General features: G+C 42.0%; 1 protein-coding gene across 2 annotated transcripts in view; it reads right to left on the reverse strand.

The window, feature by feature from the left end:
- HOMER2 (homer scaffold protein 2) overlaps positions 1 to 26,832 on the reverse strand; it is a 273,575-nt gene that overhangs the window by 51,143 nt on the left and 195,600 nt on the right. For both annotated transcript variants that reach the window (XM_030189607.1, XM_030189608.1), the window contains exons 3-4: positions 10,473 to 10,604; positions 3,601 to 3,693 (exon numbers count right to left, since the gene is read on the reverse strand). In XM_030189607.1, coding sequence (XP_030045467.1) covers positions 3,601 to 3,693; positions 10,473 to 10,604 — 225 coding nt within the window. The remainder of the gene's footprint in view (positions 1 to 3,600; positions 3,694 to 10,472; positions 10,605 to 26,832) is intronic.

The raw sequence follows: 26,832 nt of genomic DNA on the forward strand, positions 1-26,832 counted from the left end.
GAGTAACATTAGACAAACACCTAACTTTAGAAACTCATGCAAAAGCCACAACAAAGAAGATGTTCAACATGATGTGGGTACTGAAAAGAGTAAAACCATTCCTCCCGCAGAAAACTTTCCACAATCTAGTACAATCCACAGTACTTACCCATGCTGACTACTGCAACAGCATCTTCATCGGATGCAAAATCCAAATCATGAAAAAACTCCAAACCGCCCAAAACACAGCAGCCAGACTCATTTTTGGCAAATCATGATTCGAAAGCACAACATCACTTCGTAAAAAACTTCACTGGCTCCCTATCAAGGAACGAATAAACAAAACCCACACAATGATCCACAAGATCCTCAATGGAGAATCTTCAAGCTACATGTCCAACTTGATCGATCTTCCAGCCAGGAACTGGTCCAAATCCTCTCGAACATATCTCAATCTACATCTTCCCAACTGCAAAGGCCTCAGATACAAAACCTACTATGCATCCAACTTCTCTGTTATAGGCAGCCAACTCTGGAACACCTTACCTAGACATATCCGAAAAACCAATGAACACATACCCTTCCGAAAGCTGCTAAGACTTACCTCTTCAAACAAGCCTACCCAAACGACCCAACTTAAGTCTCGAACCTAACCCACACCACCAGCACTACCCACACTCCAATCCTTCCCCCACATCTCTTACTAATGTCCCACTCTACATAACTGTGTTATCTCTGTGCTACATTGTACCATACTTTGTATTATCTCTGTGATACTTTGTATTATACTTTGTATTATCTCTGTGATACTTTGTACCACACTTTGTAAGCCGCACTGAACCTGCTATCGAGCGGGAAAGAGCGGGATATAAATGCCACAAATAAAATATGGCTTAGTACCATTTATTGTATCATGCTGCGAAATGTTAATGTTTCCCTTGGGAAGAATGGTTTCACGTGTTTGAGTTTCCACATTGAGTAGAACATTTTCTTTGTTGTGGATTTCACTTGGCTCTCTACTTGATACTTGAACATGCTGCTCAACACCATTGTCTTGACTTTCTTTCATCTCAAGCTATTCTTGATCCACTTCAATCTGGTTTTTGCCCTTTTCATTCAACTGAAACAGCCCTTGTTCGTCTCCCATGACCTGATCCTGGCCAGATCCAAAGGTCTCTGTTCTATCCTCATCCTTTTCGATTTATCTGCTGCTTTTACATAAGTATATAAATATTGCCATAATGGGAAAGACCAAAGGTCAATCAAGCCCAGCATCCTGTTTCCAACAGTGGCCAATCCAGGTCACAAATACCTGGCAAGATCCAATTATTGATCACTGCCTACTCTTTGAACTGCTGTTCTCATTTGGATTTCAAGGCTCTGTTCTTTCCTGGTCTTCTTCTTATCTCTCCCATCGCACTTTTAGTGTGTATACTCTGGTGGATCCTCCTCCATTTCTATCCCACTATCAGTTGGTGTTCCTCAGGGCTCTGTCTTGGGACCTCTTTTTTCCTCCATCTATACTTCTTCCCTTGGTGCTCTGATCTCATTCCATAGTTTTCAGTATCATCTTTATGCTGATGACTCCCATATCTACCTCTCCACACCAGAAATTTCAGCAGGAATCCAGGTCAAGGTACCAGCCTGCCTTTCTGACATTGCTGCTTGGATCTCTCACCGCCATCTGAAACTAAACATGACCAAGACTGAGCTTCTTATCTTCCCCCCTAAACCAATCTCTCCTCTTCCCCCCATTCTTTATCTCTGTGGATTACACTCTCATCTTCCCTGTAACATCAGCTTGTAATTTGGGTTGACTCCTCTCTCTTTTTCTCTGCACATATTCAACAGACTACTAAAATATGTCGTTTCTTTCTCTATAATATCACCAAAATTTGTCCTTTCCTTTCTGAGCACACTACCAAAAACCTTATCCACACTCTTATCACTTCTTGTTAAGACTATTGAAACTTGCTTCTCACAGGTGTCCCAACTAAGTCATCTCTCTCCCCTTCAATCTGTTCAAAATTCTGCTGAATGACTTATATTCCGCCAGTGTCGCTATGCTCATATTAGCCCTCTCCTCAAGTCACTTCATTAGCTTCCTATCTCTTTCTGCATACAGTTCAAACTCCTCTTATTGACTCACAAGTGCATTCACTCTGCAGATCCTCAGTACCTCTCCACTCTTATCTCTCCCTACACTCCTCCCCGGGAACTCCATTCATTGGGTAAATCTCTCTTATCTGTACCCTTCTCCTCCACTGCTAACTCCAGACTCCGTTCCTTTTATCATACTGCCCCAGATGCCTGGAATAGACTTCCTGAGCCAGTATATGTCAAGCTCCTCTGTCCTTCTTCAAATCTAGGCTAAAAGCCTACCTTTTGATGCTGCTTTTAACTCCTAACCCCTATTCACTTGTTCAGTATCAATGTCTGTTTTATAATTCCTACCTTAGCAATTCCCTTATCCATTATTTGTTCCCTTATCCCTGTTTGTCTGTCCTGATTAGATTGTAAGCTCCGTCAAGCAGGGACTGTCTCTTCATGTTCAAATGTATAGTGCTGCGTACGTCTAGTAGTGCTATAGAAATAAGTAGTAGTAGTAGTACCTGTGTAGCTTCCAGATAGAGGCCTCTGTCTTCCATTGTTCTCCCGTCCCTCCTGCCCCCCTCCCCCCGACAGGATCCGATCCCACCTCCCTGACATCCCCTAACTAGACAAGCTCCCTCACCAACAAACCCAACCTCCCTAACCTGAATCACTATCTTCCATTTCCCAGTAGCACCCTCCCCAGAACTACCTGTCCATTCTTGTAGTCAGGTGGCCCCATTCACTCCTGCCTCTAGTGGCTCACAGCAGACATTTTGCCACCAAAGTTGCTAGGAGAAGGAACAAGTAGGGCTTGCTGCCTTGATCATCTTACTGGGCCACCACGGATGGACAGGTAGGTCCAAGGGGGGCGGGGTGGCTATTGGGATATTAAGCCAGGACCAGCATAAATGTTGCATGCAGTTCCAGCTGAATATTGGCTGGCACCTGTCTGCTCAAACTTGGATATTTAATGCCAGTATCTGCACATGGTCTGGAACTGAATAATCAGGGCTAAAGTTAGCTGGCCACAGTCAGTGCTTAAAAAAAACACTTACTGCAGCCAACTAAGTATTGCCCAAAGGGAGTATATGCAGAAAAATTCATCTGCCTTGAGGCAGGTGGAACTTTATGCAGGACTATGTGTGGCAGGACTATGTGTGAACCACTGAGGGTTATTCTAGGAGTCTGGTTTACAAAGCAAATGCATTCATATGTTAACTTTATAAAACAACACTGATTAAGGTACATTAGGGTGGTGAAATGGAGATACAGCTAAAAGCCCAGATAGTTGCGAATCAGGGCTCATGGCACCAGGACCTAGTTCACACTGACCTGGATGCCCAAAAAGGAGAAGGAAGCCACAAGAGCAAATAACAAATCCTGCAGTCATGAAGCTAGCTAGGAGGTAGCATAATGTTAGCAATTTTTATTTCCCCCATATTTCAAGCTAATGGCTTCAAATGGATATTTTCACAAAATCGGCTCCTAAGCCCTTTCATCTTATCTTCATAAAAATCAATGACTTACTTGGGAATGATTGCTTGAGGTCTCTATTTTCTCTTGAGATTTGTCTCTTGCTAGTCTGGCAGCTTCCTTCACTTCTTGGAATTTTTCTGCAAACTGACAAATGCAGAAAGAACATTTGCTGGCATTGTGTGTGACATTATCTGTTATATGAAGAATATATTTATCCTTTTTTTTTTTGCTCTCTCACGTCAGAAAAAGATCATACAACATTAGCATTCTTAATCTATATACAATTTGCTGGTTAAGAATGGAATCTTGCAACTTAATGGAATGAATAACAATATACTTTGGAACAGTGCATGAATTTTTTTTATTTGCCTATATAAAAAGTATGAAATAAAATATAAATAATGGTATAAACACATTTTTTTAATGTGGAAACATAGACCTTTCTATAAATTCAGACTGAGGAAAGGAAAACATGTGTGTTAGAACTAGTTTAAATGCTTCTCAGAAATGCCAGGGTGCGACACCTTCATTAAAACACCAATCTGTCATTTTTTTCAAAACAGAAATTCTGTGGTTGTTGGTGTGTCTTATGGTAGTACTTTCATGTCAGGCTACTATATTGCTCATTTGTTGTCACCTCCCCCCACCCCCACCCCACACACACTTCAAAATGGAATACTTTAACCAGGAAACAAACAAAAAGGCAGAAACTGGCTTTCATATGATATAAACAGGAATAAATGCCCGTCAGTGAATTGTCCCCGATGGGGATGTAGCAACCTGCACTATCTTTAACACGCTTTAGTGAATCAGGATGCTGCTGACTGCCGAGATCGTTCACTTCTGTGATCACACATGGGCTGTCATGCATTTAAGTTTGGTTTTCTTTTTCACTCTGCAGCTTGCATCTTGATATTAGATATCACTGCAACTGTCCATGTTACAGTATGGATTACAAAGTAGATGCAAACAACATTGAGGGCTGCATTTACTGGATTTTTACAATTTCTTTTCCAGTACCACAGAAATAAAATGATATAATCTCTCTGCCCTCCAGAAACAAGTGGGGAACCAAAACCTATTAAAAACAGCTGACCTTAAGGAAGCAATAACAATGATTCGTTTAAGGTTCTATTATTTTACATTTGGCATATTGATTCCAGTCTGAAATTTTAGTTAATTAGATCAAAAATATATGAGAACTGCATGACTAGAAGTGTAAAGAAAACAGCAACGACAACAACAATAAAAAAAAGGTAGGGACAGCCCCATAACTCAGTTCGCATGTATAGAACGTTTGTACGTTTGGGAAGCTTGCCAGGTGCCCTTGGCCTGGATTGTCCGCTGTCGTGGACAGGATGCTGGGCTCGATGGACCCTTGGTCTTTTCCCAGTGTGGCATTACTTATGTACTTATGCAATACTATACCCTGCAGCCCAGTTATGAGAGCAGGATGGGCCAGTATGAGCCACATAGGTAGTGAGGTATGGTCTGTGGAGGGAGGACAGATACCAACTGCAACAGTGAGAGAAAGTGAGTTAGCCTACAAGCGAGGCTTAGGGTACAACAAGAGGGAGCCTTGTCAGCGCTCAGGAAAGAAAGGGTAGCTGCAGTCACCTGGGCATGTCATCTGAGGAAGGGGTAGGTCTGAAAACACAAAGCGCTGCAAAATATATAAATAAGCAGCCTGGACAAAAAAAATATATATTAAAAAAGCAATACTCTTATCAACTGCTTTTCCACCACTTTTTTCAACTGACATTAATACTTCTAAAAATAAATGAAATCTGAACTCTGTAGGAAACCTTTATAATTCTTCCTATTACAGTTATGACTCAGCATATACCCCCTATGATAAGAATACAATCAATAATTATCACAGCCTGGTTTTCTCACTTAGGTTTGTCCAAAGCTGGTACACAGTGTCAAAAACTGGCCACAGCACAGAACGCTAGTGTCTATCAAATCAAAGCCTGGAATTACTCAGAAAATAGCTTTTAAAATGTGCAGAAACAGTGCACAATACAGCATATAGAACAATGTAATTCCAAAAATAAAAATCTATCCTGTATTTAAACTTAAGTACTGAAGTGGGAAGACCAGACCTCCTGTGCCAACGCCCACACATATGCTATGAATGTTCACACTGCAATATCCGATTTTCTAAAACAATATGGCTCCACAGGTTTCAAACCAGCGTTTACAACAAAAAGGGACAACATTTCATTATCAAGAATACAAAACTCATTTTTCCTTTCAATTCTGCTCAACACCAAGATGTAGGCTGGATTGCAGACAGTATGTGTGGAGGACCGTGTAGAAAACAGACTATAAATTGAGCACCTACACACCAAGCACACATTTTCAGCAGAACTGCGACTGTATCTCACTCACATAGATATTTATATATATTGAACACTTTCTGTAAAAAAAAAAGTTTTACTTTTTAAATATATAACCAAGTTGTAACAAATTGTATTTTCATTATTACTACTACTATTTAACATTTCTAGAGCGCTACAAAGTGTACGCAGCGCTGTACAAACACAGAAGAAAGACAGTCCCTGCTCAAAGAGCTTACAATCTAATAGACAAAAAGTAAAGCATTTTCATTATTCATATCATATTGTAAGCCACACTGAGCCCGCAAAAAGGTGGGAAAATGTGGGATACAAATGCAATAAATAAATAAAATATCTATATATCTGTCTATATCTATATATTAACATGCACAGTAGAGGCTCAATTGCTCACAATCTCCAAGCTGTGTATGTAGTTAAATATCTAAATCTATTTCAAGCCTATGGCATTTTTTAGCCAGGCTGAAGACGAATGCATTTAGGAGGTCTCAGGGGATATTTGGCTCTACCTTGCAGAGACTTATTTTTGTGCATTATATATATATTTTTTTTCAATATCTATGAAGTTTCATAGCATAGAGGCCCTGTTGAACCACCTAAAAGGTATCCTGTTGCACATCAGGTTTTAGCAGAAACTGAGAAAATATATTTCTAAACCCCAAGCCCCTAAATATTTGACGTCTGTGTATTTAACATGTGATCTTCTTTAGGAAACAGTAAGAATTACACCTGGTTTCAGCAGGCATTAAGTCCTGGCGCCCAAGTTTGGGTGCTGATTGTTTTCAGCGTCGATTTTTGAGCGCCATTTACTGATCTAGCCCAGTATGTCACTAAAGAAAAATTTTGGTCAGATACCTTTTACTACTACTACTATTTAGCATTTCTATAGCGCTACAAGGCGTACGCAGCGCTGCACAAACATAGAAGAAAGACAGTCCCTGCTCAAAGAGCTTACAATCTAATAGACAAAAAAAGTAAGCAAATCAAATCAATTAATGTGGACGGGAAGGAAGAGAGGAGGGTAGGTGGAGGCGAGTGGTTACAAGTGGTTACGAGTCAAAAGCAATGTTAAAGAGGTGGGCTTTCAGTCTAGATTTAAAGGTGGCCAAGGATGGGGCAATACGTAGGGGCTCAGGAAGTTTATTCCAGGCGTAGGGTGCAGCGAGACAGAAGGCGCGAAGTCTGGAGTTGGCAGTAGTGGAGAAGGGAACAGATAAGAAGGATTTATCCATGGAGCAGAGTGCACGGGAAGGGGTGCAGAGGAATCTGGAGTTTCATGGGAGTGCATTATTTCGTCTCTCCATTTTTAATTCTGGGGGTCTTTTACAAAGGCGCACTAGCATTTTTAGCACACGTTAAACACAAGAGACACCAATAGGAATATATGGGCAACTCTAGCATTTAGCGCGTGCTTATTTTTAGCATGCGCTAAAAACACTACTGCACCTTATTAAAAGGGCCCCTTTATTTGTTACTACAGGGCCAGCTGAGCCAGGCATTTCAGATTAAGTAGCTCACGTATGCAGATGATGTACCTAATTGAACTTGCCTTGAGACCAGTTACAGGTCTCTCTTCAAAATCTTATGCAATGCTAGATGGTTAGGGGTAACCCACTGCTTCAAAAACATGGATAAGACCAGGTGGTTTTTAAAAATGTTTTATTTTAATCATTTCAAATTATACAATCACATCACCAATAAATGCAACTAAAGAAAATTATGCAAAATATACAAAAGCATAAAACATCTAGAAAATATTTTGAAATACTACATCCACTGTACAGGATAATAGACCAAGATATATAGTAAAAAAAAACAAACAAACAAACAAACCAAGGAAATACTTATATCAAGTGAAAACGTCCAAAACAATCAAAGGCCGCAGCTTAGTTTGGCATCACAGGAACTTCCTGCTCAGCTACAGGAAGTTCCAGTGATGCCAAACTAAGTGGCAAGCTGTGATGAATTTTAACCTTTTTTAAATAAAAGGGGTACATTTTGAACCCCCCCCCCTTTTTTTTTTTTTTATAGAGTTTTACCCCTGACGCAGCCTGAGGGTGAAATGTGGCCACGTCGGGTATTGTTCTTAATAAAGAATTTTTCTTTATCTTGTTTTGTATAGTCTGCTTTCTTGTTTGTGTACTTGATTTATCCTTGCCATTTTCGGGGCACAGACCGTAGAAGTCTTCCCAGTACTTGCCCCACCTCCCAACCACTGGTGCTACCACCCAATCTGCGCTAAGCTTCTGAGGATCCATTCCTTATGAACAGGATTCCTATATGTTTATCCCATGCATTTTTGAATTCCATTATCACTGGACACAGATTTAGTTTCCTTTAAAAATGACCAAAATCCACCAAGAGACTCAACTTTAGCAACCAAATTTAAAGACGGTACCATATGAACCTTAGGAAGGAAGAAGAGCCCAAGACTAAGCTCTGGTTCCAAGTAGTGTGTCTGCTTCATTCATCCAAGGACAAGTATCCATCTAGGAGGGTAGCAAGGAGTTATGTGATTACGTCAAATTGTGGAGAATACAGAGAGGCACAACCAAGCTGTGGCAAAGGTACAAAAGTCAGAAAAACAGTCAAAAGAACCAACTTCTGGCTGATTATTTAGAGAGCGTAATTAAAAAGAAGCTTTATATAAAAGCATAATTAATAAATTAATGATTTAGTACTAAGAGTGGACACATACACAAAGACCAACTTCTGTACACAGACTGCTTGAGGCCATTGTGAACTGCTTAAAAGAAATTGCAAATCTTAGTCATTTAGTAAAAAGGTCCCCTTAATGCACAAAAATTGCCTACACCGGAATCCTCAAAGCCAGTGTGAACTGCTAAGCATTTTTTCTTAGCAGTTCACACTGACTTCGAGGATCCCAGTGTAGGCAATCTTTGTGCATTAAGGGGACCTTTTTACTAAATGACTGACGTGTGCTGTGCGCCAATCAGGAACTACCACCAGGCTACTGCAGGAGCCCAGTGGTAGTTCTAATCCCCCCCCCCCCCCCAGCACGTGCCATTTCCAGCGCTACAAGAATTTTTTCGATTTTTGTAGCGCCAGAACTTAACCAGTGGTAATCTGCCTGGTTACTGCCAGGTTAGTGCAGGAGCCCCTACCGTCATCTCAATGAGTGGCGGTAAGGGTTCCCCACCAAACTGGCCGTGTGGTAAGTGGTTCACTTACCACACAGCCATTTCTTTTCACCAAAAATGGACAGCCTTTTATCCACTGCGGTGATGCTTGCTCAGGCCCCCTTTTCTATGCTGACGATATTCTCCTTCTTTATGCCACAAATCCACTTAACCCAACTCTCAGTCCCCTCCAAGACTGCCTAGCTCTAGTTTCCAATTGGCTAAGTGCCCAGAAATAAAGAAAAAACAGTGCATGTTGGTTCACTGGTGACTCTTCCTCACCTACCATCACTTTAAATCTCTTCGGTACTCCTATCTGCCCAGTGGAGTCATTTTGTTACTTGGGAATTATTTTGGATTCCAGTTTCACTTTCTCTGCACAGGTCTCCAAGCCTGTGCAAGTCCAGCTTCTACATCCTTCATCAATTGTGTCCAGTTTGCAGATATTTTGATCAAGCCACCTTTCACTCTTTTATATTGTCCTTGCTGATGACCAGGCTCGACTATTGCAACATCCCTTTCCTAATAATTCCTAGCATTGTTTGCTTTTTTGGCTGCTGCCGCACACTGGAAAGAAACTTTCAGCATATTATCTGTTTATGGCACAGGGATGTTTAGGGATGGAAAGTGAGAGGGAGCTGTGGTCACTGTTGAAGGGTGACATTTACAGACCAGATTACAACAGTCCATTACTGAAGGAGCCCTACTCGCCACAGCACAGGCCCTACTTGTTGATGCAATGACCAGATTAGTTATGTTTGTGGGGAGGGGGTGGGGTGGAATATAAAATAGAAGAAAATGCCCAGGTAGTTGCAAAGAAGGGTTATGGCATCAGATCCTAGCCTTGGCTCCAGCTGAATAGGAGGAAACTGCCAGGTCCAATACAGGTTACAAAAAGAAAAGTAATCCAGGTATTTTATTTTTGGTGTTTGTCTGTGTTTGTGTGTGTGTGTGTGTGTGTGGGGGGGGGGGGTTCAAACTTGTGCATTCAGATTCTTTCCTAATGAACGTAGGAGTATGTGAATCTGAGCATTTTACAGGTGGGTGGTTGCTATGGCAATCATTCATCACTCTTGAAGAAAGGGGTAGTTTCCGCAGGCCACATCATATCTTGTTTGCCTGACAACACAAGTTCAGAGAAAACTGTATTGCACTTTCAGTGCAAATTTTAAACAGAAAGCTGGTTTATGGATCCATAAGACAGAAATGATCTTCTCATTGCCAGTGCTGCAGTCTTCCCAGTTATTTGTCCTCAAATGGAAAAAAAAAATCCCTCAAAATCATCCCCCCCTTTTTTTTCAGCAACATTCATGAATAACAAAGGCATCTACTTGCCGTATCAGGAAGATTCTCCCTTTTTTAATCAGGGTAAAGCAGGTTCCTCGTGAACACAAACTACGGCACTTTTAAGAGGATTCATTACCTTGGATAGCTGCTGCTCAGAGGCGAAGCCCAAACCAAATACTGTGTTCGCTCTACTGTCTGCCCACTGGCCAAACTTCTGCGATGTTTTAGTGAAAGTCATATTAGGTGTAATTGTGCTGTTTATGATCACCTGTAAAAGTTATAAAAATAAAAACAGTTAGGCATTTATATTGTCGTATATTCTTTCTCCTCCCTTGCCACCCACCACAGCAGAAATCTTTCAATTTCCAACTTTTCTTTTTCCTTGGTAGTTTTCTCCTAACTTCTTTAAGCTTCCAGCTCAAACCGGAACAAGGGATTGTATTTGCCACCACAAGCCTTCATTTCCAAACACTCCAAGATTTATCCTCTATTATACATTTCCCTTCCAACTTAACTTCACACCAGTCATTGCACTACCAGTCCTTGGCTAAAGACCATGTATCAGGCCTCCTTCCAGAAACCTCCAACCAGGTGTTTGCACTGTGCAAAGACCGACTCCCTCCCTTTTCCCCTTAAGGCCATGGACACTGCATTTGTGCATGCCCATCCCTGGCTAATAGGGAAAACAACCCTCCCTTCCCCCCCCCCCCCCCCCCCCACCCAAAACTGGGAATCAAAACCATGGCAGTGATCTCCAAATTATCACAACATAAAACAGTTTAGTGTTCCCAAGACTATTTACCAGCAACAACATTCAAATATCCCTTTTTACTATAAACGTATTGTAAATGTAGCTGATACTTAAACAGAAGTATTCCAGTTATCTCTCTTCTATTACTATTACCATATATTTGGCTTTTACAATGTTATTTTTCAAATAATCCCAAACTAGTGGATTACCAATAACAGGACTGAACTAAAAACATGGATAGTAAATTATAGAACAAGGGGGAAAGGTTATGACTTTCTTCTACAACACAATATTCAATTCAAAAGCCTTTGGCACTTTTAACACTGAAGTATCCTGCACAGGACACTCAAAATATGTCCAGCATGCAAATGCTGCAATAATTAAGTGATTCATGTAAACCAGTTTAATTTAACATGAACACAATACATTCCAGAACGCACCTGGTATGGTTTCAAAGCAGCAAATTTCTAGACTATTAATTACACTAAAGAAACATTTCCTAAGCAGCCAGTTACAATTGACCCATCTGTTTCAAGATTCAGAGGGTTATACCTCATTTGGGCAAACCATTAGAAAATTCCATTAACGGCTTCTGGTCAACATATTTAGACATAGAAAAAAAGTTCGGTTCTCTTTTCTGCTTTCTTTTTTGATTCCTGTAGCTGTTAAAGAGTCAGGATAACAGATCTCGCTCTGGAATACTATCCATGAGTTTCACAAAAATTATTCCAAATTTCACTTCCAAGTAACCAGTTACCTTACCAGTCTCTCTTTTTCTGATTCATATATAAGTCTGATGTACAAATTCTATATGGGCATAAAATTTACTCTTCCCTCATATATGCTGATAAAAATATTCATGATCTAAGAAAGGAGTCTACAATACTCAAAGTGATTACCTGAAAATGTATTTGTTTGTGGTTTTTGTTGGACTGGAATGAGTTTGGAATGTGAATCATTAAAAAAGAAGCGAGTTTCACCTACATTTATTCCTTTGGAAAGAGTTATAGTATCTAGGATTTTTAGTAAAATACTAGACTTCAAAAATGTTTTGCACATAGAATTATAAAGAAATTAAGATATGAAAGGAAGCAAGATGTCGCAGTGGCACTCGAGAAAACTGGGTGTGATTTCCAAGCCTGATTTCTGCTCCTCAATATGACTGGCTGGAGATGGTACAAGTGTCATTTTAAATAAAGCTGTAAATAGTTCATTACTAATGAACAGCAAAAGTTATTCATGAGTCAGAAAAAAAATTTGTTTTATGTTCAAAGAAGAGGACATTTGAAATTTAAGTTGGAGGAACCATCTTGACTAGCTTAGAATAAGCTATATGCCTGTACAGTGATAGATATAGAATATTTTGAAATGAAGACAGTGATATGCCTTAGGGGTTTCCATGTACCAGAAGGAGCCACATTTGGGATTTTTAAAAAAATTTTTTATAAAGGGGGAAAAACTGGACAGTTGATAAAGCTCCTGGAACCATAGCAAACCAGTTTCAGTTTAGCTGGAATTTTGACAAGAGGTGAAAGAAAATCTTATATATATATATATATATATATATATATATATATATATATATATATATATACACACACACACTGTGGTATGCTGGATAGCGCATCACTATTTATATAGGATGACCACTAGAGGGAACTCCAGAACACAGCTCTGAAAGTGAGGCCATGGGAACACCACAATTGTGGTTCCTGAGAGTCCTGAATTGACAGAAGTAAGCTCAGAGGGAAGGGGTCTCAGCTCTAAGAAAAAACAATAAGACAGCTGCATTAACCAGAAGACTACCTAAATACCTGCAAGAAAAATCTAGACTGTTTGCAGAGGGGGGTCAGGAAGAAGACGGGCAAGGGGAGCTCCGGCTGCCAATCCGGAAAAGTGGTTTTAGGAAGAAAACTCTTAAGTGGGATGTGCTCAATACAGTTGTCAGAACCTGAAATAAAGGCAGGAACTTAAATCCCATTCTTGTTTTTTCTTTAAGAAATTAAAGAGCTTCCAAATGTTTGAGCAGAGACAGAGGAATAATGTACATACTGTGGGAAGTGTTCTGATTAGAAGCCATAGAGAAGCAATTACCTGGTGCTTTAACAGACATGATGTGAAAAATCAATGTAGTGCAGGGGTTCTCAGTTCAGTCCTTGCACTACCTCCATTGTATGCAGATGCATATTCATTGTGGATATCCTGGAAACCTGACTGGATGGGTGTGTCCTGAGGCCTAGGTTGAGAACCACTGATGTAGTGTCATTGGAAACATACCCCGTTTTAGAATCAAAAAAGGGCTGGGCTTTGCTGACTGGGGGGGGGGGGGGGCACGTAAACTAATCTCCTAATCAGAATAAATGTTATGACTCAGAGCTTTGCAAGAAAAAAGCATTTAAGCTAGGATTTGCTAAAAGGGAAGAATCTTATCTAGAAAGTGTACTAGAAAAAAAAAGGTAAAGCTACATGAACTGTTTAAAGTTGAGAGTTGCTTGCCCAATGCCACGTATGCCGATGAGATGGCCTCCCGCAACCAACGGGCTATGGTGTCCTTGGACGCCATATGACCCTTCTTACTGCCTCCAGAAACACGAAGAGATGGACAGAAAATCAAAATTCATTTGTCACCTCCAAATACCTGAGAAGAGCCCGTCTCATGTCAAGGCAGCGAAGAGCCCGGAATTGCTCAGGGTAATCTTCCCGGCGGAAGGCCGGCAAATGCAGGGACTGCCCCAAGTGGAAACGAGAAACCACCTTGGGCAAAAACGAACGAACTGTCCTAATCGATACCCCCGCCTCCATAAAACGCAGGAAGGGGTCTCTGCAAGAAAGGGCCTGCAACTCTGAAATTCTCCGAGCGGAAGTAATGGCTACTAGGAAAAATCGCCTTCAAGGTGAGATCCTTAATCGTAATCCCTGATAAGGGTTCGAAAGGAGGACGCTGAAGCACTTTGAGAACTAGATTAAGGTTTCAGGATTGCAGAACTGGCATGTGAGGAGGGCACAAATGATTTACACCCCTCAAGAAACGAACCACATCCGGGTGGGAGGTGATGGACACCCCCTGAAGCCGGCCTCTAAAACATGCCAGAGCTGCCACCTGCACCTTAAGAGAACTCAACGAGAGTGTTTTTTTGTACAGCCTCCTGAAGAAACGCAGGCCCCTGGGTCAAGGTTGAAGAAGGGCATCGATGCCTTCTGAGCCCAGCTCTCATCCCGTGCTGAAGAAACGAGGAACCTTCGCATTGAATGCAGTGGCCATTAAGTCCATCTCTGGCATCCCCCAACAGGCAGTTATCTGATCGAAAGCCAGAGGGGACAGCGTCCACTCTCCTGGCTCCAACTGGTGGCGACTGAGAAAGTCCGCTTGCACATTCTGTGACTCCGCTATATGAGCCGCTGTCAAGAGAGAGAGATGAGTCTCTGCCCAACGGCAGATCAGAGCTGCCTCGTGCGCTACGGGTGCATTCCTGGTGACGGTTTACGTAGGCGACCGCCGTTGCATTGTCCGAAAGAACTCGAACTGGGCAACTGTGGAGAAGAGACAGAAACTCCCAAAGGGCCAGACGAATCACCCGTAACTCCAAGCGGTTGATTGACCATGATGCCTCCGTCGAAGTCCAAACGCCCTGGGCCGTCTGTTGCAGGCAATGAGCCCCCCAGCCAGACAGTGACGCATCCATGGTCACTATCTTCCAGTCTGGGGTTGCCAGAGGAATGCCCGACACCAGATTCTTTTGAATGAACCACCAGTGCATGATTGTGTGAAGATGGGCCGAACATGGCACCCGAACCACGTAATCCTCCGAGAGCGGAAACCAACGGCTCAGAAGGTGCCACTGGAGGGGGGCACATGTAAGCTCTGGCCCACTTTACCACGTCCAAGGTGGAGGCCATGGAACCTAGAACTTATACATAGTCCCAATCCCGTGGGTTCGGAGTTTGAAACAGCGCTCTTAACTGAGCCTATAACCGCTGTGCTCGAGCTGAAGGAAGAGAAACTATCCCTGTTTGGGTATCAAAGCACACCCCCAAGAATTCCAGCGTTTGGGAAGGCATTAGGCTGCACTTCGGGAAGTTGATCATCCAACCAAGCGACTGAAGCAACCCGACCACTGTCAGCAGGTCACCCTTCCGCTCTTTGGTCCAGGTCGACCCTGCTTAGCAGATATGCTTCACTGCTGACCTTTCTCCCTTGCAGCACAGGTTAATTTCAATTCCTCGCCCTTCTGCCATCGCTTTCTCAAAGGACTGCTTCTTTTAGTTTGCCATTCAATAATGACCCCCAACAAACAGACATAAACTCCAGCAGTCTTATAATAAAGGGATTCACTTTTATTCACAGCCATTCAATTGTAGTGAATTCAGCAACACAGTACAACAATCTCACTTTGCAGTCTTTGACAAGTTCATGTTCACAATGCCAGACAGAGATTTCCTGTTCATTCGCTGAGTATAGTTCAATGACCTTTACCCCTCTTTCTTTTACTCTCAGTTAGTTGCTAACGTAAGTATCAAGTTCCACAGCAGTTCCTTGCAACACACAATATTTAACTTCTCATACCCTTAGCCTTCTTAAGACTTGCTGCCACAGGTTTCTTCCCAGCTGTATCAATCCTGTCCTCCCCTTTCCAGACAGTTGAGGCAATACCTTAGCCAGGAAGCTCTTTCACCTTAGCACCAGCAGTCTGTACACATGCCGCCACCTCCATTCTCTCCTCTTCATTCTCCTCCTTTTTATCCCATTCCATCTCCTCTACCTCCTCCCAGGGCTCCCGCAGCTGCTCTTCATCACCCTGATCAGAGACCATCTCCCAATCCTGCTCCTCCCCCTCCAATTCCTGTGAGTCTTGTGTTGGGTCAGTTGCATTGTGGGAATCGTGGTTCCTAGGCTTATCCCTTATTCTAATTGGTCTCTTGGCCACCAGAGGGCGCATTCCCCGTCTATAAGGGACCTGCACATGTCTTATACTCCCTCCCCGGGGATGCTCTCGCTTTCCCTGAGACCGTCTTCTCAGTAACCCCTTACACCACTTTGTCAGTTGCCCGCCAACTCTCCTCAAAAGAAGATGCCCGCACAAGCCAGGCGTCTAGATAGGGATGGACCCGAATCCCTTCCTTTCTGAGATAGGCCGCCACTACTACCAGGACCTTAGAAAAGGTCCGAGGCGCTGTGGCTAGGCCGAAGGGCATCGCTTTGAATTGAAAATGATGACCGAGCACTGCAAAGTGAAGAAAGCGCCTGTGGAGAGGCAGGATTGTAATGTGTAAATAGGGCTCTTTGAGATGAGAGAGGTCAAAAACTCCCCTGGCTGTACCACTGTGATCACCGATCGGAGGGTTTCCATGCGGAAAAGCCGAACCCTTAAGGACCTGTTGACGCACTTGAGATCTAAGACGGGTCGCCAAGAACCGCCCTTTTTTGGCACCACAAAATAAATGGAGTATCAACCGCACCCCTTTCTGCTGGGGGTATAGGCTGGACGGCACCCAGCCATTAAGTTGAGGAGGGTGTGTCGAACAACACGCACCTTGGCGGGACATTTGCAAGGAGATTCCAGAAAAAGAGTCTACTATCGGACGAGCCAATTATAACTTGTAGACATCTCTGATAACCTCCAAGACCCATTCGTCGGATGTTACCCTGGTCCACTCCACCAGGAATAGGGACAGTCTGCCCCCAATAACTGGATGGAAATGGACCAGAGCCCCATCATTGGGTGGAGCTGGCTGCGGGCTGGTTTCTGTTACCGGAAAGGCCCGCCTGTCACCTCGAAAGGGCTGAGGCCTCTGAGAAGACCTTGCTCTCTGAAAAAAGGGCCCCACGACCTGGACGGGAAGGTAATTTTTTTTTTTTTAAGAAATGACGAAAAGAAAGTAGAAATATAAAGATAAATCATCAAAAGACTCTTCCTGGGCCAAAAAACGAAGAGACGAACCGAAGCACGCCGTCTCTCCGCCACGGAAAAGTAAAAAATGAGGAAGCACGCTCAAGTGATGGGCGGGAAGGTGTCCGTGCATGCACGATGCGCGCTGTTTGTGCACCAGAAGACTCTGGCAAAACTTTACTTTTTTGCTTGCAAAAATTTGCCGATTCCTGGGCCGATGCGGACGTCGACACACATGTGAGAACAAGCAGCCTACTTGTCCTCTGAGAAATATTTTTTCATAATATGCCTAATGTTCTAGTAGTCTCCTTATTGTAAATTATGACCCTTCAATGTTCTGGGCTTCTCAACCCAGCTACTAGGAAAAAAACAGCATGCCCGACACATTTTTGGGGCTCCTTTGTAGTCCAAATGGAACAGAATTATCTGCAATATTATCAGACTTGAACACACTGTACTTTATATATTGCTTGTCTGAAAGTTGCTTTGTTCTTCCTGTACAAAAGTATGTAGAGGCTTCCACAGTGCACATACTCTTAGCAGTTAAATAGGCATTCCCGTGAAAAGGGCTGAAATGAACAAAGCATGCATTCAGTTTTCAAATATATGCATGCTATTTTGCTCCTGCTCAGCCACCCATACAAATGGTTATGTTATGTTATATTATGTTACACTTTGTTTTATTCCGCAACTATCTTTAAAGTTCTGTGCGGATTACATTATATCAAGATTGGATGCAGTAAATCCAAGAACTACAATTACATTAAATTCAAGCAAATAAAAAAACCCCTGGGCCAAATGCTTATTAAACAACCAGGTTTTCAAACATTTACGAAACACTGAATAATCATTTATAGCTCGTAAAGATGCTGGCAACAAATTCCATATTACATCAGCCTGATAATGAATTGAAGAACTGAACATTTTTGAGGATTTGAGTCCCTTTACAGACATGAAAATGTAAAAACATCTGATTACGAGTTTTTCTCATAGAATTATTGTGAAGAGTTGCCCAATTACAAATATAAAAAAGCAGCGTACCCATTTAAGATATTAAAAATTATAGTACATAGCTTGAATTGTGGCAACCACAGGTATTCAATGTAATTCATTTCAGTTAACAATGGAGTTACAGGCTCAAACATACTCATAGAGAAAATTAATCTAGCTGCTGCATTTTGAACAAGTTGTACCATTTTAGCACAGTACTTGAACATCCAACATAAATAACATTACAGTAATCTATTCTGGATACAATTAAAACCTGAACAGCCTAAAATGTATAAAATAAAAAAAATCTATGAACTTACCTTAGTTTCTTCATTACATAAAAAGATTTCTGAATGAGAGTTTTAACATGACAAGAGACACTCAGTAAACTATCGACCTCTACAGCTAAAATTTTGGAGCAAGACAAACTTAAAAGAATCTACAGCAATCTTTAAAACTTTGGCTAGTGCAAAACTATATAGCCAATTTAGGGGCGATTTGATAACAAAGGGGCCCTTTTAGAAAAGGGCTGGCAGGGGCAACGCCGGCTTGCACATGGCGATTCAGCCCTACTGCCACACGCAAGTTCTGGCGCTAGGAAATACTTTTTAATTTTCTAGCACCAGGGGCATGCCCAACAGTAATCAGACAGTACCACACAATGCCCGGTTACCACCAGTCTACCTCTGGAGCCCCTAAGGGCTTCCCCAGGAAATGGCCATGCGGTAAGTGCTTAACTTAACACACAAGCATTTTTTTAAAGAGAAAAAAAGCCTTTTACTGGTGGCGGTAAAAGGGGGCCTCAATGTGCAGAAAACCCGCGCACCAACACCACCACAGGGCTCCTTTTGCCGTCATTTGGTAAAAGGGCCCCATAGTGACCATACAAAACGTATAGAAAAAAACCCGTTTTGTAAAAAGCAATATAGGCGCCTGTCTTTATAAAATAGTTTAATCTCCAGTGGCACACAGATGGCGCAGAGATGGAATAGGTTTCCTGGAGCCTTACTATCACATTTTCAGCATACATGACCCTTCTTGGGCACAGCAGTTCTCTAGGTCTCCTCGGTTTGTTCAAAGCTTAGCATCAACTCTTGGGAGAGGTGGGTGGGATTGTGTGACTAATTAATCCTGCTATCTATGGAAAGCATGACAAGCAACATTGAATCAAGCGGCGACTCCCATGTTCAGGGTTGACCAAACATTTAATAAAAGGTAAGGATAAGGGTCATGCATTTGATATACTGCTTTTCTGTTAATATGCTCTGTTGTGTAAGAATCTTTTAATCTGTCTCATGTGAGAGTTGGATTGTTTAGCACTGCTTAGCCCAAGGTACTGTCCTTGACTGAAAGCTGGGCCAGGCAGCAGGGTGATGTAGAGGTATGAAGAAAGGACAAGGTAGCTACTAGTCATTAGGATTTTAAGACAGCTACAGTAACAGATGTGGTTATAACTTGATGAGTTCAGAGATTACTAATTAGAGGAATACCAGCTTGATTGTAATAGAACTGAATATATGACACTAACCAGTTAGCTAGGGTAATCTGTCATTGGAATAATAAGTCTGTAAGAGTCAAAGGACAGGAAAAGCTATACTTTCTGACAAGACAATTCTTTTTAGGTAATAAGTGTGAACCAATATATAGCCCAGAGTATGGCGAGTTTTCTCACAATGATGCCAATGAAGCTTAGGATAAAAGAGACAGGTACATTATTTCTTTTTTTACTTATATAAAAGAGAGTGACTGCCTTCAGTACAAACTTAGTCAAAAGACTTAGAGAACTGCAAGCCTTAGAGGGGCATTTTCGAAAGAAACATCTAAATCAGAATGTGGATGTTTTACAAAGACATCCAAATTCCGAACAGGAAAGAAGGTCATTTTCGAAAAAGATGGATGTCTATCTTTTGTGTTCGAAAATACTATGGATGTTTTGTGATTTGGACATCCTTTTTTTGGTCCATTTTCGAACAAAACACGTCCAAATGCAAAACATCCAAAACAGAAGAGCAGTGGCTTAATGGTTAGTGCAGCGGGCTTTGATCCTGGCAACATGGGTTCAATTCCCACTGCTACTCCTTGTGACTTCGGGCAAGTCAAATACACAAGGGGCATTTTTGGATATGACATCTAAGTCTGAATTTGGATGTTTTTTGTAAAACGTCCAAAATCAGAACAGGAAAGGTCATTTTCTACAAAACAAAAGTCTCTCCTTTTGAAAATGCTGTTTGGAAAAAATGTTTTGTGATTTGGATGTTTTATTTTTTGGTCCATTTTAAAACAAATACATCCAAATGCAAAACGTACAAAATCCACAATAAAGCGAAACCATTCACATGTTCTAAGTGTAGTAAAAACGCTGGTTGTAATGTAAATCTCAAAGTGCAACAGAAAGTCCACACAAGAGAGAAACCATTTGCATGTATAGAGTCTGGTAAAATCTTTGGTCAGAAGATAAACTCACAATGCACCACAGAATACACGCAGGAGTGAAACCACTTACATGTCCTGAGTGTGGTAAAAGCTTTGGTTGGAAAGAAAGCCTCACATGGCTTCGAAGAATCCACCTAGGGATGAAACCATTTACATGCACTGAGAAGGTAAAAGCTTCAGTTGCATTAGGACAGGTAATTGTGGAATGTACACTCTTGCTATGAAGTATGGAAAAATAGCACTCTGGTATTTAGATATATGTAATGAGACCTCCTTTTCATCTATAGGTCTGAATTCAAAGCCCAAGTCTAATGATAAACAATAGACACAAGGCTCTGATGTTATTAAAAAAAAATAGAAAGCTTGGCATCAGGTAGAATAGTGAAAAAGTGGCATCCCAGGAAAGCTATAGAGCACCCTTGGGGGCACTGCAGTGGACTTTATAAAATGCTCCCAGGTATACATCTCACCATTGCTCCCTTACCTTGTTTGCTGAGCCCTCCAAAACCCACCCAAAACCCACTACCCCCAACTGTACACCACTACCATAGCCCTTACAGGGGAAGGGAGCACCAATATGTGGGTACAGTGGGTTTCTGGTGGGCTTTGGAGGGCTCACAGTTTCGTCCACAAGTGTAACAAGTAGGGGGAGGTAGAAGCCTAGGTCCACCTGTCTGCAGTGCACTGCACCTTACTACTAGACTACTCCAGGGACCTGCATGCTATTCTAATTGACCTGAGTATAACATCTGAGGCTGGCAAGTAATATTTTTAATCACATTTTTTGGGGGTGGGAGGGGGAGCAATGGGAGGTAACCCCAATTCCCTCCAGTTGTCATCTGGTCATTTGTGGAGTAGAGGAGTAGCCTAGTAGGTAGTGCAGCAGACCTTGATCCTGGGGAAGTGGGTTCAATTCCCACTGCAGCTATTTGTTATAAAAGCAGGTCTAGCTCAAAACATCTAAGCTTTAATCTCGGACATCTTTGTTTTGTTCCATTATTGCTGAAAGACGTCCATGTCTTAGGAACGCCCAGGTTCTGCCTTGAACACGTCCCTGGCACACCCCCTTGAGATTTGGACGTCCTTCTGATGGACTTCAGAGAAAGAAGTCCAAAAAGAGGTTTCGATAATACTGATTTGGACGTTTCTGTGAGATAAACGTCCAAATGCTGACTTACATCACTTTTTGGATGTCTCTCTCTTTTGAAAATGAGCCTATTGGTCACATATAAAAACCTATGTAGTCTAGTGGTAAGAGCACCGGTCTTGACATCCCAAGGTGGCTGGTTCAAATCCCACTGTTGCTCCTTGTGATCTTGGGCAAGTCATTTAGGGGTCCTTTTACTAAGGTGCACCGAAAAATGGCCTACGCTGGTGTAGACGTGTGTATTGGACGTACACAGGTTCACTTTTCAGTGCACCTGCAAAAAAGGCCTTTTTTTGGCCGAAAATGGACGTGCGGCAAAATGAAAATTGGCGTCGCATCCATTTTGGGCCTGACACCTTACTGCCACCCATTGACCTAGTGGTAAGATCACATGCGTTAACCAGGTGGTAATGGTCTATGCATGTACAATGCTGATTACCACCCAGTTAGCACCGACCGCTGGAAAATTTCCAGCTCGCTTAGTGGACGCAAGTAAAAACCAAAATTACTGCCCACGCCACGCGGTAGCCAGGTGGTAGTTCAAAATTGACATGCAGAGGACACGCGTAGGCACCTACGTGGCTTAGTAAAAGGGTCCCTTAACCCTCCATTGCCTCAGGTACAAAATTAGATTGTGAGCCCTCCAGGGACAGAGAAATTCCCAGTGTACCTGAATGTAACTCACCTTGAGCTACTACTGAAAAAGGTGTGAGCAAAATCCAAAATGAATAACTTCCATCTCAACATAATTCCTAAGGTAATTGCCAATGGATAAGTACCTTCTAAATGAGATGTTTGGAGGTGAGGATTTCATTGGTTTGAAAGGTGATTTTATGAGAGAAGAATAGAACATATTTAGATCCCATAAAACTGATGGTTTTTTAACTGGAAGCTTAATATGAATAAGTTCTTTCATGAACTTGGAGGCAAACTGATATTGAAAATCCAAAACTTTTATCAGCATCACAGGCAGAAAAAGTGCTAATACGCACCATGACAGAGAACATTTCAAACCATAGAAAGGTGACACAGATATTGAAGTATGATGTCTGGCAGACAGTGAAACAGGCCCAAATTTGGTACAGTGCACCAACACCCTAATTCTACATATGGTGCTGAAAATTACATGCTCAAATATGGGCATGCACCCAATTTAATTGATGAATTAGTGCCAATAATTGGGTGTTAATAACGAATTACCAGAACTGGCATTAATTAAAATTGGCATGCATCTATAGGTGCCAGGATCCACACATTAAGCTCGGATCCGAAAAGGGGGCATAGCCATGGGACTTGTATGGGCGGATCAGGGGAATTCCTAAAATTTGCAAGCAGTTTTATACAATAAGGGAGATCCACTTCTAATTTAGGCGTGAAAGTTTACACCAGGTTTTACTTGGTGTAAAGCCTCATGCCCAAAATTGGGCACGAATCCCTGTATCAAATGCTATACTATAAACGGTGCCCAACTCTGAGCCCCATTTATAAAACAGCAGTGAGAACTATATTTTTTAAATCAGCGCCCAAATTTCTGCACCATTTCTAGAACTGAGTCCCACATGCAGAACCTCCTCCATTTAAAAAATATAAATCTCCTTATGGTAAGTGTTTTTTGCTACCACTAAAATGCTTTGAAAAGGAGATGACAGACCCAAGGAAAAACACACCACCTTGACTGAATTTCTTCAAAAAGGAGGAAAATAAAATAGACTAACTAAGGGCTGCTCAAACTCCAGTCCATCAGAGCCATGGATTTGAGATTGAGATGCAGAACTGTGCCTCAATTTTTGCATTATCAAGATTGGAAACAGAGCCAGAGCGGAGATTGCAGCAACAGTTTGAGGAGGGGAACAAATTTTGTGAAAGACAGTGTGGTGATAAGGAATCAATGCAAAAATTCTAAAGGAGGTTCACTGTAAAGTCTTTGGTACTAGGGGTATGGGAAGACACATAGAAAAGAGGCCAAATTCAATCTATGGCCAAAGTATCTTGGGTCAGATAATTTGAGGATAGATGTCTGGAGCAAGTAGACAAGTATTTTAGCATTGCCTTTCCTGGAGAACAAGTCTGAGGTTCCCCAGCTCTGCAAAAGGGACTGGAAAGCTTGCTGATCCAGTGACTACTTGTGCAATTTGCCAAGCTGGTCCACCAAGTGGGTTTATCTACTACTACTACTACTAATAGCATTTATATAGTGCTACCAGATGCATGCAGCGCTGAACACCTGACATAGAGAGCCAGTCCCTGCTCAGAGCTTACAATCTAGGTAAAACAGACAGACAAGACATTACAGGCAAGGGAATTACAGGGTAAAGAGGAACAGGGGAGGAGGAGGGCAAATGAGTAGCGGCTAGGAGCCAAAGGCAGCAGTGAAAAGGTGAGCCTTCAGCAAAGATTTAAAAACAGGTAGAGATGGAGCTAGACGTATGGGCTTGGGAAGACGGTTCCAGGCATAAGGTGCAGCAAGATAAAAGGAACAAAGTCTGGAGTCAGCGGTGGAGGAGAAGGGGGACGACAAGAGAGACTTGCTCAGAAAGCGGAGTTCACGGGAAGGAATGTAGGGAGAAATGAGAGAGGAGAGGTAATGAGGGGTCACAGAGTGGATGCATTTAAAGGTCAGTAAGAGAAGTTTGAAAAGTCATATACATGCTGCCTTTTGACACAGATGAAAGAAGACTGACCTTTCTTGCCACCTGATGGTCAGTTGGTGCCAATATAGATGGACAATTAAGGAGGTGGATGAATACTCAGACAGTAAAGACTGTTCTTAGCTCCAGATGACTGAGAATGTTGTTGGATAAGGGAAGCTCCCCATACATAGGGTAAAACATCTGTGCTGAGTGTACCCCGATGTTAAAGTATGCATGGGAGTCCTAAGTAGGTTGGCTCCTTTGGTCCACCAGTGCAGGATGGACTGCAGGTGGGAAGAAGGGAAGATCTTTATATGATATATGTAAACCACTATGGCTGTAGTACAGAAAGGCAGCATATCAAATGCATCACCCTTACCTTTACCTTCCCGGGTAAGGAATAGTAAGTTTAATTCCACTGAAACTAGGTCCCTTTACAATTGCTCATCTTAAAAACATACAAAGGGAAGTACATGCATTGTGGAAGCCATATGACCCTGTGTTTCTAAGCAGATGTAGGCTGTGATCCAAGCAGAACACAGAACCATCTGAACAAACTACCAGATGGTGTCTATTCTGAGGAAGGAAAATGTTTGCTTGTTGGGTATATAGAGTTGCCTCAATGAACAGAGCCAATGCAAGGGTAGTGGGTGCCCTAGGCGAATCTTCAGTCTTATACCCTCCCAATTAAGCTTTCATGTCTCTTAGTCCGCATCGCCCTTCCACCCAAAATTTTCATAATTAATCAATCAATCATGTTCTTTGTGGCTATCAGGACCTATTTCACTGTGATTGCAGCTACTCTTTGCTGCTCCCAAGAAGCTGCTGCCCTAGGTGGCTGCCTAATCATGCTTAATGGATGGACCAGTCCTGCCAGTGAAATATATTTTCTGCTATAGCAGGAGGACTAAGGCAGTGTATGGCTGTTTCCCTTAACTGACTTGAATCATCATGAGGAGGCACTGCAAGCAGCCAAATGTTGATATATAAAGAAAAACCAGGAAACCCCGTTTGTGTAAGTGGGCTGCTACTACAACACTTGAACACTTTGTGAGCTGACAAAAAGTCTGAGGAGGAGGACTTTGTATTGGTAATGAACGGCTTGAAGTGTAAAGCAAAGGTATTTTCTATAGCAAGGATAAATATATGAGCAAAGGCATCTTTGAGAATCAGAGAACTCAATCTCTTCTGTTCAAAATAGGAGAGAATAATGGAAATGGTGTTGTTGGGCTCATCTTGCAAAAGTAATATAGCTTCTCTTTAGACCAGTGGTTCTCAACCTTTCTTCTGTTGTACCACACCTGACAGATGCTATTGTATATGACATATCGAACACTGAAATTCACAGCTGAACAAAGCATAAGTACATAAGTATTGCCATACTGGGAGCATCAAGCCCAGCATCCTGTTTCCAACAGTGGCCAATCCAGATCACAAATACCTGGCAAGATCCCAAAAAAGTACAAAACATTTTATACTGCTTATCCCAGAAATAGTGGATTTTCCCCAAGTCCATTTAATAACGGTCTATGGACTTTTCCTTTAGGAAGCTGTCCAAACCTTTTTAAAACTATGCTAAGCTAACCGCCTTTATCACATTCTCTGGCAACTAATTCCAGAGTTTAATTACACATTGAGTGAAGAAACATTTTCTGCGATTCGTTTTAAATTTACTACATTGTAGCTTCATTGCATGCCCCCTAGTCCTAGTATTTTTGGAAAGCATGAACAGATGCTTCACATCTACCCGTTCAACTCCACTCATTATTTTATAGACCTCTATCACATCTCCCCTCAGCCGCCTTTTCTCCAAGCTGAAGAGCCCTAGCCGCTTTAGCCTTTCCTCATAGGGAAGTTGTCCCATCCCCTTTATCATTTTCGTCGCCCTTCTCTGCACCTTTTCTAATTCCACTATATCTTTTTTGAGATACGGCGACCAGAATTGAACACAAACCCAAGAGGGCTCGTCCGGGATTTTGAACCCTGGACCTCTTGCACCCTAAGTGAAAATCATACCCCTAGACCAATGAGCCACAGATGACACACCTAAACATTTCATTGGTTAATGATAACTTTAGTATGAATTTGCTCACCCCATATCAAAAAGCTGTATACAACACACCAGTCTCAGATTTCTCATTTGATATACATCAAAACAGATTTATATTCAAATTCTGGTGTGACCTCAGTAATAGCAACATAAAACCCCTCCACTGCCAGATATTGTGAAGCAACACAAATATGCTACTCAGAAACTATATAGCAAACAGAACCTATGGACAGCAGACCTGCAACACGTTCAATTGGGGCTGCCGTTATTATTGGGGGTCATAGGGAAGAAAAAAAATAGGGGCCAGTTACAGGGATTTCAAGAACCTAACTCTCAATGGTCTTCCCAGCTTGCAGGCAGTGATGGTTGAAAAGGAAACACAGGCTTGCTGTCTATACCAATTTTTTTTTTGTGACACATCTCCAGTCTCTTAGGGGCACACCAGTGTGTCCCAATTCAACGGTTGAGAACCATTGCTTTACACAAATAATCTCAATGCACTGCAGAAGTTTTTCTTTTCAAGAGCATAACGCAGGTTCTGCATCAAGAGGAGAGAAATGTTGAAGGGGTTGGTACAGTGAACAGTTTAGTACCAACTTTATTTTCC

The sequence above is a fragment of the Microcaecilia unicolor genome, chromosome 1, assembly GCF_901765095.1.
Source record: "Microcaecilia unicolor chromosome 1, aMicUni1.1, whole genome shotgun sequence".
Classification (NCBI taxonomy): domain Eukaryota; kingdom Metazoa; phylum Chordata; class Amphibia; order Gymnophiona; family Siphonopidae; genus Microcaecilia; species Microcaecilia unicolor.